At 45.7% G+C, this 15,454-nt stretch overlaps 1 protein-coding gene across 2 annotated transcripts; it reads right to left on the bottom strand.

Moving 5' to 3' along the window:
- Positions 1–561: 561 nt before the first annotated feature.
- ITLN1 (intelectin 1) lies at positions 562–9,803 on the bottom strand. Of its 2 annotated transcripts, none has more exons than XM_017864898.1 (8): positions 9,604–9,803; positions 9,363–9,426; positions 7,897–7,995; positions 6,495–6,742; positions 5,706–5,864; positions 4,948–5,068; positions 3,662–3,765; positions 562–839 (listed from the first exon to the last, which is right to left on the bottom strand). In XM_017864898.1, the coding sequence occupies exons 2-8, from the start codon at positions 9,418–9,420 to the stop codon at positions 687–689; spliced, it is 942 nt and encodes a 313-aa protein (XP_017720387.1). In that variant the 5' UTR covers positions 9,421–9,426; positions 9,604–9,803; the 3' UTR covers positions 562–686. The 2 variants fall into 2 exon arrangements, with proteins under 2 accessions (XP_017720387.1, XP_017720388.1); XM_017864899.1 differs by having other exon boundaries at positions 9,527–9,731.
- Between the last annotated feature and the right edge of the window lie 5,651 nt (positions 9,804–15,454).

The raw sequence follows: 15,454 nt of genomic DNA, 5'->3' as shown, positions 1-15,454 counted from the left end.
AATATTTAGTCTGGATAAGAACTGATGCCATCCCTATCCTATCTGTACCAATAACCCATTGGGAATTATTTGGCCACATGGCTCCTTCTGAATGAGCACCTGCAGATGGGAGCCCAGGAATGGTTTAGCCACTGCCCAAGGAGAGTCACCATCATCATATCATGCCAGCCCATTCTTCCCTAAGGAGAACGCCCAGTCACTAAGGTTAGAACATACTAGATATCAATATTGGGTATATCTCCTTTGGTGCACCCCCCAAAATGAACTCTTTTCTCCTTTTGGGTCTGCAGGTTGAGGATACAAATTGATCAGTCCATGTGGATGAGTTAGGAAGGGTTAGGATAAATGCTTCCTTTCCCCTTGCCCTGTATTCCTCTGGCTATTTTAAGGGCTATCTGAAAGGGAAGTAGAGATGCCATGTTTCTCTGTCAGGATTCCTGAGTCCTAAGAGTCCAAACACACAAGCAGTTGAAGTTCAATCAGCCACAGCAATACACGTGCTTTTGAAATTTCCTACAGTGCTTCACCCCTAGAGGAAAGGAATTCACAGAAACACCAAGCTTTGAGTCAATATGATTTATTAGTTTCTCTTCTGCCATTAACATTGTAGCTACTGGGTAAGTTGTTCTCCATCCTTGGGATCTCATGGTTGGGAGGAGAGGTCGGGGTTCCCTCCCACAAAGCTCTCAATGATAGAATAGAAGCACAGCTGCCTCAGTTATCTCCCGGCTGCTGCTATAACCAACATGAGTTCCATATCCACTCCAAGCAAAACCAGAAAAATCTCCACACTGCTGGGGACTAGACTCTGGAAAGTATCCTCCTCCACCAATGCAGTGCTGGGAAACAAAGAGAGGAAGAGGCAGTAATAAGAGATCTGCCGGTGAGGCCAATGCCATCTTAACAGCCGAATCCAGTCATTTCTGTGGTCTTCATCAGACTCTCCATTGACAGTGTTGATCTATCCTTCCTGTAAAAATCTCTGTCTCTTCCTTGGCTCACACCTATAATCCCAGCAGTTTGGGAGGCCGAAGAAGGTGGATCACTTGAGGCCAGGAGTTCGAGACCAGCCTGGCCAACATGATGAAACCCTGTCTCCACAAAAAATACAAAACTTAGCCGAGTGCAGGCCAGGTGTGGTGGCTCACACCTGTAATCCCAGCATTTTGGGAGGCCGAGGTGGGTGGATCAGGAGATCGAGACCATCCTGGCTAACACAGTGAAGCCCCGTCTCTACTAAAAATTAAAAAAAAAAAAATTAGCTGGGTGTGCTGGCAGGTGCCTGTAGTTTCAGCTACTCGGGAGGCTGAGGCAGGAGAATGGCATCAACCCGGGAGGCGGAGCTTGCTGTGAGCCAAGATTATGCCACTGCACTCCAGCCTGGGTGACAGAACGAGACTCCTCTCAAAAAAAAATTAGCCAGGTGCGGTGACAGGCACCTGTAGTCCCACTACTCAGGAGGCTGAGGCAGGAGAATTGCTGGAACTTGGGAGGTGGAGGTTGCAGTGAGCCTAGATAGCACCATTGCACTGCAGCCTGGGCGACAGAGTAAGATCCTGTCTCAAAAATGAAAAAAAACAAAACAAAACTCTCTTCCTTTAGCTTTAGTGACATTATTGTCTTGATTTTCTTTCAACTTTTCTAAACACTCATGCTCAGAGCCCCTGTCTGTACTCTTCTTTCATAAATCCTCTAAGCACTGCTCCCTAGTGGAGGACCCATCTCCCTCTCCCTTATAAATTGCATGACCACTGTGGCCTCAATTACTAAAAATTCACTGATGGCCCCAAAATCTCCATCTCCTGTCGAGATGCTTCTTGTGCTGAAGACCTCAAAATCCAGCTTGGATATCTACACAGGCATCTCAAGCCCCAAATTACCAAAACAAAGTTAATTATATCCCTCATTGACCCAGAACCTATTCATCATCCAGACACTCTGACTTCATAAATGACACTCACCCAAATGAGAACCATGTTATTCTAGACTTCCCTGCTCATCCTCTGTATTCAACTGGTGATATGGTTTGGACTTGGGTCCCCACAAAATCTCATGTCAAATTGTAATCCCCAGTGTTGGGGGTGGGGCCTTGTGGGAGGTGATTTGATCATTGCGGTGATTTCACATGAATGATTTTAGCACCAGCCCCTTGATGCTGTCCTCATGATAGTGAGTGACTTCTCACAAGATCTGGACATTTAAAAGCGTGTAGCACCAGCTGGGTGTGGAGGTTCATGCCTGTAATCCTAGCACTATGGGATACTGAGGAAGGCAGATCACTTGAGGTCAGGAGTTCGAGACCAGCCTGACCAACATGGAGAAACCCCATCTCTACTAAAAATACAAAATTAGCCCAGTGTGGTGGCTCATGCCTGTAAACCCAGCTACCTGGGAGACTGAGGCAAGAGAATCGCTTGAACCCGGGAGGCAGAGGTTGTGGCGAGCCTAGATCGTGCCATTGCACTTCAGCCTGGGCAACAAGAGCAAAACTCTGTCTCAAAAAAAAAAAAGTGTGTAGTACATCCCCTGCCCTCACTCCTGCTCCTGCTACGGGAGACACCTCAGTCCATCTTTGCCTTCTGCCATGTTTGGAAGCCTCCTGAGACTTCCCTAGAAGCAGAAGCCACTATATTTACAGTACAGCCTGCAGAACCATGAGCCAATTGAACCTCATTTCTTTATAAATTATCCTGTCTCAGATATTTCTTTTCCTTTCTTTTCTTTTCTTTTCTTTTCTTTTTTTTTTTTTTTTTTTTGAGACAGGGTCTCGCTCTGTCACCCAGGCTGGAGTACAGTGGTGTGATCTTGGTTCACTGCAACCTCCACCACCCAGGCTTAAGCGGATCCTCCCACCTCAGCCTCCCAAGTAGCTAAGACCACAGGCATGCACCACCACACTCGACTAATTTTTGTATTTTTTGTAGAGACAAGGCTTCGCCATGTTTCCCAGGCTGGTCTCAAACTCCTGAACTCAAGAGATCCACCTGCCTTGCCTCCCAAAGTACTGGGATTACAGGCGTGAGCCACCATGCCTGGCCAGTATTTCTTTATAGCAGTGAGAAAATGGACTAATACAACTGGTATTCCATTTAAAATCACTGGAATTTATCAATCCACCATTCGGGATTCCTGAGCCTTAACATTTCAACCACACAAGGGATGGCCTGAGTGAGGTTTCTAGAAGGTGATGTCCAGGACTGTCCCAGCAACTCCCCAGTGCAGTGTGTATCTAGGCAAACCATGGCTAGGGTTGGGGAGGCCCAGGTTTTCTCTGAAATATAAATCTCAGATGAAGAAAAATAACACCTGTGTTTCGCAAGGAATCTCAGCTCTAAAGACTACTACAGAATGTTTCTGCACACAAACCTCACCCCACCTCCAAGCGATTAAGTGTTTTCTCACAAAGCCTGAGCACCCAGCAATGGTTCTTTGAAGGCTCACTCCTTGATTTTGGTCCTCAGAGGGACAGGATGTGTACACCTGGATAAAGGGTCCCACAGCCCTGGCCCCTGAAGCCTAGCAATGAGCAAGAGAATGTCACATAACCATACACATACACACATACACCAGTCATACCACACTCAACACACACACACATACCAACACACACTGACAAACGCGACCTTACTCACAGGTCCTTGTGGTCCCCATAGAGACTCACGTGTTCAGTGTTACATCCAGTGACCTTCATTCCAGCACACAAGGCGTTGGCTGCTCTCTCATTATTAAATACCCTGAACTGAACAAATCCCGCAGTGAACTCCACTGAAAACAAGAGGCACAAAACAGCATTCAAGGAAGATGCTAGAAATCACTTTTGTTAGGCCAGCCCTGAGATTCTCGATGCCAAAGCTCAGGCTACAGCCCAACACTCCAGCTGTACTGGTGGAGCCCAGCACCTCTGTGGCCAATGGCTGGTGCATCCTGGCCTCAAACTTAGCTAAGAGGGAACTTTTCCCAACCCCAGAGAGCAAGAGCTGGTCCTCAGAGAGGGTTCCTCATCTGCCAGAGGCTTGTGAAGAGAAATTCAACTCTGCGGGAAGATCACCACTGAACATCTACAAGGACTGAGTTTCAGCAGTTAACAGATGTATTCACTCTGTTCCTATTTACATTTTTCTTTTCTCCTTTGTTTTAAACTCTCAACTCCCAAATGTAAACAATAACAGCTTTGAGTTCTATAATATATGCTCAGGCTCTGCGAAGCAAACTGTACTACCACCTTTGGCTTCACACAAAATAAACTCACAATAAGAAAAAAAAAAGTCCTGCCATTTTTTTGGTTGTTCTATACACATGGCCTGGCCTGGTCCTAACAAGCTCCTGCAGGGCTGAGAGTGGGTTGTTAGGAGTGAAGAGTCTGGAGTCTGCAGCCTGGCCAGGCACGGTGGCTCATTACACCTGTAATTCCAACACTTTGGGAGGCCAAAGGGGGTGGATCGCCTAAGGTCGGGAGTTGGAGACCAGCCTGGTCAACATGGTGAAACCCCATCTCTACTAAAAATACAAAAATTAGCCAGGATGGTGGCGGGCACCTGTAATCCTAGCTACTTGGGAGGCTGAGACAGGAAAATCATTTGAACCTGGGAGGCACAGGTTGTGGTGAGCCAAAACTGCACAATTGCACTCCAGCCTGGGCAACAAGAGTGAAACTCCATCTCAAGAAAAAAAAAAAAAAATCTGGAGCCAAATTTCTCACCCCAATTGATAACTCTTCCACATATGCCTTGTGATCTTGGCAAGATTCTAAACCTCTCAGTGCTTCAGTTTCCTAAAATGACGTTAATAACAGCTCAGATCTCAAAGGCAGCCATGCAAAACAAGTGAGGCAATACAGGGAACATTACAGAAGAGAACCAGGCTTCAGTCAGATGCACAACTGTTACCTAGCACAGTTGAATGTATTCCCTTTCCTACTGAGAGTTCAGAGGATCATTAAAGACTCACGCTGGCCATAGGGTGAATAATAAGATGCTGTTTTCTGGGCATCACCAAAATCATAGACCACAGGGATCGCCGGGCCATTGTCAGTAATACACCGTCCTACTCCATATTTCACTGGGAATTTCTACAAAGAAAGAAAAAGTCATGGAGTAAAGACAACAGATTTGCCATTACCAGCATCTCCTGGGATGCTGCCATTCATAGAGGGGAAACAATGCTTTCTCAGTAACTGAGATTACTTCAAAACCAGTCAAACTAAGAATCTTTCCCTGGCACTGCTGCCAGTTACTCAGGAGCTGTGATTCTGTGGCAGCCTAGATCACTTCATTCTCTCTCTCCTTCTCCCCAACCCACCCACACTCTTCCTGCCCCAGCTGTCCTCTCCCATAGGTCTTTTATTATTATTATTATTATTATTATTATTATTATTTATTATACTCTAGGTTCTAGGGTACATGTGCACAATGTGCAGGTTGGTTACATAGGTATACACGTGTCATGTTGGTTTGCTGCACCCATTAACCCGTCATTTACATTAGGTATTTCTCCTAATGCTATCCCTACCCCAGGCCCCCACTCCTCCCATAGATCTTTTCTCTTGCCTGGTTCAGAATTCCTAAGAGAAGCAACAGAAGCCATTAGCAAATATAGGTTAGAAGAATATGGAAGACAGGCCCATTAAAAAATGATTGCTGCCTAACCTCTAACACTTGCTTTCTGAACACCCATGAAAACCAGTCCCAGCCAGCAGCCCTCTGTACCTGGTAGATGCCAAACAGATTATGTCCCAGTGTCTGGAGGAAGCCAGTGTTGGTGTGGTACCTCAGCAGGGAGCTGTTTCTCCAATGCTGCATGGGGGATTTGTTGGGCACGTGCCAGATGCCCAGGTCCTTGGCCTGGATGTCATAGTAGCCGGGGTTCTGGAAAGCAACAGACACTGAGCCTGACTGGGCCAGGAGGTCCCAGGAGGCAGAAGGTCCACACATGCAGCCACGGCTGGACTGAGAGCTCTGGACTCCAGGTGAGCAGATGGCCAGCCACACTCAGACACCCCACTCCCAGCAGATGATCCCACCACACCCAGGGCCCTAACGGCCTTGTTAGGAGGAAGTTGTGATTCTACATGTAAGTTGGCTGGGCGTGGTGGCTCATGCCTGTAATCCCAGCACTTTTGGAGACCAAGGTGGGCAGATCACTTGAGGTCAGTAATTCCGGCCAACATGGAGAAAACTCGTCTCTACTACAAGTACAAAACTTAGCCAAGTGTGGTAGTGAGCACTTATAATCCCAGCTACTTTTGAAGCAGAGGAACACTTGAACCCAGGAGGCAGTGGTTGCTATGAGCCAAGATCACACCATTGCACTCCAACCTGGGCAACAGAGTGAGACTCCGTCTCAAGAAAAGAAAAAAAAAAAAAGGTGCATGTATTTCTCTCTTCTTCTCCAGCCCTTCCCCACATCCCCACTTTCCAGCCCTCCCCCCTGCAGGCTTGTGGCCAGCCACACTCTACTCCTCACCCTCACCCTAGTGGGTGGGAAGTGGCACCAACCTTGTAGTCATCGCTCGTGGCTGCCTCTGCAGACCCAAAGGTGTTGTAGTTGGCCCAGTTGCCGTCCCCCTCTGGGTAGTCTGCTTTGCTGCCCTGCTGACTGGACCAGCGATCACCCACCGTGCACTTCCCATGCATGTCATTCTCGTGCACGCTGGCCACCAGGGTCCAGCCGCCACCCCCAGAGGTCATGTCACAGAAGGTCTGGTAGATAACACCATTCTCAGTGCGGAGAAAATACAGGCCATCTGTAGAGAGAATCAGCCCAGAGCCTCCCTGTCTGAGAGCTCAGGATTCATCTCAGCCCCGTGACAAGAAAGGCCCCAGGAACCAGAAACATGGCCTAAAGGCTCCTGTCCTGAGTCACATCACTCAGTGCTCCCAGGGCTACTGGGGCCTCCCTGAGTTCAGAAGATCATGTTCCTGTAACTGAGGCAGAACATAGAATTGTATAAAATCCCAGTGACATTTTTCATAAAGTTAAACATGGAATTATCATATGACCCAGAAATTCCAGTGCAGTTCTATCCCCAAAAGAATTGAAAATAGGGTCTCAAGCTGATGCTTTTGCACCAGTGTTTATCGCTGCATTAGTCACAAGAGTCAAACAGAAGAAACAATTCAAATATTCACTAACAGGTGAATGAATAAACAAAACATGGTGTGTGTGCATATATGTATCAACAATGGATAAAAGGGAATGAAATACCCATGCTACAACATGGACAAACCCTCAAAACACTGTGCTAAATGAAGTAAGTCAGACACCAAAGGACAAATACCGTATGACTCCAATTACGTGAGGTAACTACACTAGGCAAATTCATACAGACAGAAAGTAGAATGCAGCTACCAGAGACTGAGGGAAGGGAGTTATTGCTTAATAACTCCATGTTATTTTTTGTTTTGTTTTGTTGTTGTTTTTGTTTTTGAGATGGAGCCTCACTCTGTTGCCCAGGCTGGAGTGCAGTAGCACCATCTCGGCTCACTGCCACCTCTGCCTCCTGAGTTCAAGCGATCCTCCCACTTCAGCCTCCCAAGTAGCTGGAATTACAAGTGTGCATCACCACACCCACCTGCCACAGCCTCGTAAAGTGCTGGGTGAGCACTTTACAGTTGTGAGCCACCGCATCCGGCCCCTCCTAGTTATTAAGTACAGAGTTTCTGTTTGTGGTAATGAAAAAGTTCTGCATATGGATAGCAGTGATGGTTGCACAACCTTGAAGGCAATGAATGCCACTGAATTGCACACTTACTGTTGCTGAAAATGGCAAATATTATGCAAATTGTAATATGTATACATATACTTTACCACAATTTATTTAACTAAAAGACAAAATGACTCCCAGAAGACACAATCCTGATACCCTCACTGAGCTCTGTTTGAGTGTTTATCACTCACCACATGCACTAGGGCACTTGTCTTTGATTTCCTTGCAGGTTCTGGGCAGAGATGAAGACGAAGAACAGGTCCATTCCTTGGAGTAAGTGTTAGCCTCATCTACGGAATACACAGAGTTCGACTCTCATTCCTGGTCTGACACAAAACCTAGCCTCTCCTATCAACAGTCCCACGCTCATTCCACCACTGTAGCAGAACCTCAATGCCAGGGTGGTAAGGCCTAAGACAGCCAGTGTCACATCCACTCAGCCCAGCAGCGTCACACCGACTCAGCCCATCAGCGTCACATTCACTCAGCACATCAGAGTCACATCCACTCAGCCCATCAGCGTCACATCCACTCAGCCCATCAGCTTCACACCCACTCACCCCGTCCGATGCGACAGCCAGCACAGGCTTAATGCGGGCCTCCCGCCACACGACCTGCCTTTGTGCTGGGTCCTGCCCTAAGCACTGAGTAATCAAAGACATTAAACTTCCCCAGCAAGAGCTTGCCTCTAGAGGGAATTGCTGACAAGTCAACAGAAAATTGGATTGAGAAGAATAAATGGTAGAAGAAAGACAAACTCAAGAGAACGAAAGAAAGACTCTGAGGTAAGAATGGAGAATGGAAAGGACAGACAGCGAGTAGAGCAGTTGCCTGGGAGAAGGAGGCAAGAGGGGTTGTCTCATGTCTTAGTCACAGAAGACCTTCAATCCAGGTGACATCGTAGCTTCTTCTGAGAGAATAAACATGATTTATCAGTAGGAAGAGAATCCAAGGCAGGGAAAACAGCATATCCACAGGCCTCGAGAAAAAAAAGAAAAAATACAGCGTGGCCCAGCTGTAGAACTACAAACTGCTTAATATGGCTGAAACATGGGGTGTGAAGTAGGGAGCAGTGAGACTAATCTCTACTCCAAAAAGTCTGCAAACTATTGGAACAGTCTAGGGGAAAAGCTTTGAGGTCAGAGGTGACTGATCTCAGTTTTCTCATACCTAAAACACTGTTAATAAACAGTGATTTTGCAAAGATGAAGTAAGAAGATATTTTGAAACAGCCTTTTCTTTAAAAAAAAAAAAATTTACAGTGAGGGAAAATACAAATTTTTAAATGTCATTGTTATTCTTGTTGTAGAGAGGAAGACTGTGAAGAGAACATTCTCCAGGCACAAGCCAGACCATGTAGTTCCCATGGAAATCCCACAGCCAAGATCACAGGAGTGGGCAATGGCTGGGAGGTGACACAGTTCTTACCACAGCCCCCTCAGGGCCACACAAAAGCACACAGCCTGGACCCAGGACATGCCTCAAGCAACACGCTCACTGCCATAGGCCAGATCCCACCAGAGACCAGAAATCAGCACTCAGTCTATATGCAAGCCAGCCTCTGTGCATCTCAAAGATACGCTCTGTGTCCTGGGAGAGACCAGGATCCCAGGAGCCACCCAGCTGAAGGAATTCTGTCCCTAGCAGAGCGACTCACCTGTAATCCACCCTCTGGTGGCCGCAGCGAGAAAAAGCAGGAAGCTGAGTTGGTTCATCGTAATCTAAAGAAAGCAAGATGAAGGTCGTCGTCTTGGCCATCATTTTTCTCTACATCCCTGCCCCACCCCTGTCCAGTCCTATAAAGACTCCAAAAACCCTTGCCTTTTGTTTAAACTTCACACATCTCTGAGATCAAAAGCAGACCTAAGCTGAAAACAGGGTTCCCCCAACTCAGAGACCTTGTCGGAGTCTCAGCTGCACTTTCCTTGGGTACAGAGAGCTCCTTCACTCCCTCTCTACACTGCAGCCTGGAGCTTAACAGAGTGCAGCTTTCTCCAAAAACACTCCTGATATGGGATGAGGGGCTGAAACCTTTATGGAGAAAGCCTAGCAGGGTCAAACCCAGGTTTCCAGCCTCACCCTCCTCTGGCACAATGCCCAGTGCTGGGGAGGCTTCTGGTTATCTCAGGGAGGTAATTTACACAGTGGAATTAACAGGTTCTGAAGAAACAAACCAATCTTAAATATCGCCTACTAGCATTGTTCCCGGATCTGGGGGTTTTATGAACCTGTGTCAAAGTCCATGAAAACAAAACAAGTAGATGAAGAGACTAACAAGAGTTGGCATTGATTTTGGGTTTTTGTGCCTTTCTTTTGTGCAAAATAAAAACTTTCTCTAAATTAAGCATCTGCTGGCTTGGCACATTGGCTCAAATCCCAATACTTTGGGAGGCCAAGACAGGAGGATCACTTTGAACTCAGGAGTTTCAGACCAGCCTGGGCAACATAGGGCAACCACTTCTCTACTAAAAATAAAAATAAAAAAATTAGCATGGCATGGTGGCACTTGCCTGTAGTCTCAGGCGGGGCTGAGGAGGCGGGAGCATTCTGAGGTTCCTCCACATGTTGGCCAGGCTAGTCTCGAACTCCTTGGGGCACAGGCAACCTCCTGCCTCAGGCCTCCCACAGTGCTGGGGAGTATTAGGTACCCATATTGTGACAGGATCATGTATGGCACAAAGATGTAACGAGTGTGGAAGAAAGCCCCTCCCCCACCAACTACTTCCAGTTCCCATCTACATCTCGCAAGTGACTTGGAGATAGCATTTATTGTAAAAATTACCATACAGAAAAAGATATGACATTAATATGCAGTTTAATGAATTTCAAAAAAGCCAATAGATGTGTAATTATCTCCAGCCCAGGAAATGAAACTTTGGCAGCACCAGGAAGCTTCCCATATGCCGCTCCGATAAACAGACTCCCTCCCAAAAAGTAATCACTGCCTGTGATGAAAGCAGCACTTCCTTGTGGGCCCATACCAGTATTGCTCCAAAGATTTTACTATTTATTGAGCCCCGGAAGACAGAAAATTCAGTGAATTATGATCATGCCACTGTACTGCAGCTTAGGTAACAGAGCAAGACAGTATCTCTAAATAAATAAATAAAATGAAATCAAACATTGGCCATAATTATCATTTCATAGAACTAGAAAAAGGAAAAAACACACAAAAAAAAGAATAAAAGATTTTTTTTAAAGTGTAAATCTTTAGTTTGAATAAATTTAGCTTCACACAAAGACTCGCTACTTTGTCTTTAATTTTGTCATTTTGCCACAAACTAGGGAAAATTTACTACAGACTTCATTTGAAACTGAATCAATATGAAACCTCTCTGATGCTTCGAACCTCCTGTCTTATTCCTGTTTCTATGTCATGAAGTTCTCAAATGCCACCCTGCAGCTATAATAGAATTGCTCAGTTCTTCCCCAGTGATATCATACACCTAATACATAATGTCATTATAGCATTAATAATACTGCAATCTTTTGTTACGAAGATTGTGAATATCTTTTTTGTTAAGCTAATATTTACTATTTGTTGGTTCAAAGTACGGATTTGCACAAAATATTTATATATTGATAGAAGAAAATAAAATAGCGCCCAAGAAGAAAAACTGTAAAAAAAATTATACTTTTGTAAATTTAAAATCTATTAGAAGCTATTTGCTCTGTGTATGCAGAAAATGATTAATTATCTTAGAAATAGAGTTCTCACCAGGCACGATGGCTTACGCCTGTAATCCCAGCACTTTGGGAGGCCGAGGTGGGTGGATCACTTGAGGTCAGGAGTTCAAGACCAGCCTGATCAACATGGTGAAACCCTGTCTCTACTAAAAATATAAAATTATCTGGGCGTGGTGGCAGGCGCCTGTAATCCCAGCTACTTGGGAGTCTGAGGCAGGAGAATCGCTTGAACCCGGAGGCAGAGGTTGCAGTGAGCCAAGATCACACCACTACACTCCAGCCTGGGAAATAAGAGTGAAACTCCGTCTAAAATAAATAAATAAATAAAGTCTCTAAATTTACTGTTTACAGTAGTAAATACGTGTCTATAAAGTTAACAACAAGGGCTCAAGATCTAGAGAAAAAAGTAAACATCCCCTCAGTTGTTCATTACTGTGTAACTAACCACCTGAAAACCTAATAGCTTAATTAATAAAACAGTAACATATTTGCAAAAAAAAAAAAGAAAGAAAGAAAATTTATAGTTCTGGTAATTTCTTTAGTTGATCCTAAGACACTTTTTTGGTATTTTGACATCTTTAACATCATTATGCATCTCATCCTTAGTGGTACATGATGCCATCTAATAGACTGGGAAAATGGTACATCTATTTTAGGGACATAACCCCTTCTAACCATCATCATCCAATCAGTGATTGCATCTCATTGATTCTGCCCCTACTTTCTCTTGAATCTGTTCCCCACACAACTTCCTCTAAACCCCACTGCCCTGGACATTGATTTAGTTTAGTCTGGTTCTTTTTAGCTGTAACTAATAGAAACCCCATCTCAAAGTGGCTTTTCTAAAAAGTAAATCTATTACCTCAGGAAATAGAAAATCGAGAGAGAGGGCAAGATCCAGTCTTGCTTGACAGCAGCTTCTCTTTATTTCATTTATTTATTTATGTTGAGACAGGGTCTCACTCTACTGCCCAGGCTGGATGGAGCGCCGTGGCACAATCTCAGCTTACTGCAACCTCAACCTCCCAGGCTCAGGTGATCCTCCCGCCTCAGCCTCCCAATTACCTGGGACTATAGGCACACACCACCACACCCTGCTAACTTTTGTATTTTTTGTAGAGACGGGTTCCTCACCATGTTGGCCAGGCTGGTCTCGAACTCCTGGGCACAAGCAATCCTCCTGCCTCAGCCTCCCAAAGTGCTGGGAGTATAGGTACATATGTGACAGTATGTATGTGCACAAAGATGTAAGAGTGTGGAAGAAAGCCCCTCCCCACCAACTCACTCCAGTTCCACATCTACATCTCCAAGTGACTTGGAGAAGCTTTATTGTAAAATTACACATACAGAAAAAGATATGACATTAAATATGCAGTTTAATGAATTTCAAAAAAGCCAAATAGGATGTGTAATTATCATCCTAGCCCAGAAATGAAACTTTGGCAGCACCCAGAAGCTTCCCATATGCCGCTTCCAGATAACAGAGCTCCCTCCCAAAAAGTAATCACTGGCCTGTGATGGAAAGCAGCACTTCCTTGTGCCCATACCATATTGCTCCAAATATTTTATTTATTTATTTATTTTTATTTATTTTTTGAGACAGAGCCGCTCTCTGTCGCCAAGGCTGGAGTGCAATGGCGCGATCTCGGCTCACTGCAACCTCTGCCTCCTGGGTTCAAGCGATTCTCCTACCTTAGCCTCCTGAGTAGCTGGGATTACAGGCACGCGCTACCATGCCTGGCTAATTTTTGTATTTTTATTAGAGACGGGATTTCATCATGTTGGTCAGATTGGTCTCGAACACCTGACCTTGTGATCCACCCAACTCAGCCTCCCAAAGTACTGGAATTACAGGTGTGAGCCATCGTGCCTGGCCCAAATATTTTGGATTTATAAAATGTCTTGATATCCAGTAGAGCAAAGCTTCTCACTTTGTTCTTCTTTTTTTGGTTATTCTTGGTCGTTTGCCTCTACACACACACACACACACACACACACACATATACACACACCTTTTAGAATTTTATTGGAATTACATTGAATCTATAGATCATTTTAGAAATAATTTATGGCTTTAAAATATTGAGTGTGGCCTGTTTCTTCATTTATTTGTTTTTATTGCTTTTTCGTATCTTCCTTATGTGTTCGGAATTGGTGGGTTCTTGGTCTCACTGACTTCAAGAATGAAGCCACGGACCCTCACAGTGAGTGTTACAGTTCTTAAAGATGGTGTGTCTGGAGTTTGCTCCTTCAGACGTTCAGATGTGTCTGGAGCTTCTTCCTTCTGGTGGGTTCATGGTCTTGCTGTCAGGAGTGAAGCTGCAGACCTTCATGGTGAGTGTTACAGCTCTTAAAGGCAGCGCATCTGGAGTTGTTCATTCTTCCCAGTGGGTTCGTGGTCTCATTGGCTTCATGAGTGAAGCTGCAGAACTTTGCTGTGAGCGTTACAGCTCATAAAGGCAGCATGGACCCAAAGAGTGAGCAGCAGCAAGATTTATTGCAAAGAGCAAAGAACAAAGCTTCCACAGCGTGGAAGCAGACCCCAGAGGGTTGCCACTGCTGCCTCCAGCACCCTACTTTTATTCCCTTATCTGACCCCACCCACATCCTGCTGATTGGTCCATTTTACAGAGATCTGATTGGTCTATTTTACAGAGCTGATTGGTGCCTTTACAATCCTTGAGCTAGACACAGAGTGCTAGACAGAAAAGTTCTCCAAGTTCCCACTAGGTTAGCCAGACACAGAGTTAGCTAGATACAGAGTACCGGTTGGTGTATTTACAAACCTTGAACTAGACACAGAGTACTGATTGCTGTATTTACAAACCCTGAACTAGACACAGAGTGCTGATTGGTGCGTTTACAATCCTTGAGCTAGACACACAGTGCTAGACAGAAAAGTTCTCCAAGTCCCCACTAGGTTAGCTAGACACAGAGTTAGCTAGATACAGAGTACTGATTGGTGTATTTACCATCCTCTAGCTAGACATAAAAGTTATCCAAATCCCCATCCAGCTCAGGAGCCCAGCTGGCTTCACCTAGTGGATCCTGCACCAGGGCTGCAGGCGGAGCTGCCCTCCAGTCCGGAGCTGGGCCTGCACTCCTCAGCCCTTGGGCTGTCGATGGGACCCGGCGCCACGGAGCAGGGGGCAGCGCCCGTCGGGGAGGCTCAGGCCATGAGGGAGCCCACTGCAGGGCGGTGAGCTCAGACACAGGGGGCTGCAGGTCCCAACCGCTGCCCCATGGGGAGGCAGCTAAGGCTGGGGGCTGGGGGACCCAGCACAACCTCCGCAGCTGCTGGTCAGGGTGCTAAGCCCCTCACTGCCCTGGGCCGGGGCACCGGCAGGCCGCTCCGCCTGCAGGGCCCTGTTCCCGCCCGCTCCTCTCCCTCCACACCTCCCCACAAGCAGAGGGAGGCGGTTCCGCCCTCAGCCAGCCCAGAGAGGGGCTCCCACGGTGCCGTGGGAGGCTGAAGGGCTCCTCAAGTGCTGCCAGAGTGGACTCCCAGGCCGAGGAGGTGCTGAGAGTGAGGGCTGCTAGCACATTGTCACCTCTCACTTATAGGGATTTTGTGTATCGTTTCTTATTTGTTCCTTAGTATTTGATTTTTTTTTTTTTTTTTTAGACAAGGTCTCACTCTGTCACCCAGGCAAGTGATTCTCCCACCTCAGCCTCCTAAGTAGCTGGGAACACAGGTACATATCACCACGGCCAACTGATTGTTTTATTTTTTGTAGAGATGGGATCTCACTCTGTTGCCCTAGCTGCTCTCAAACTCCTGGGCTCAAGCAATCCTTACAACCTTGACCTTCCAAAGTGCTGGGATTACAGGCATGAGCCACCACGCTTGGCAGTGTTTGACATTTTTTGATGCTATTATAAATGCTATATTTTTGAAATTTTATTTTCTAATTGCTTGATGCTTATATATAGAAACACACCTGATTTCGCGAATATATATATCAGTGACAGCACAGGAAAGACATAGTCTCAAAATAAACATAAATTTTCAGCTTGAATAAATTTAGTTTTATGAAAAATAATATTTTTTCTTACTTTTCT

The sequence above is a fragment of the Rhinopithecus bieti genome, unplaced genomic scaffold (genome assembly GCF_001698545.2).
Source record: "Rhinopithecus bieti isolate Rb0 unplaced genomic scaffold, ASM169854v2 scaffold_77291, whole genome shotgun sequence".
NCBI lineage: Eukaryota > Metazoa > Chordata > Mammalia > Primates > Cercopithecidae > Rhinopithecus > Rhinopithecus bieti.
The sequence above is the reverse complement of the archived record's forward strand: the minus strand, read 5'-3'. Positions and strand labels throughout refer to the sequence as shown.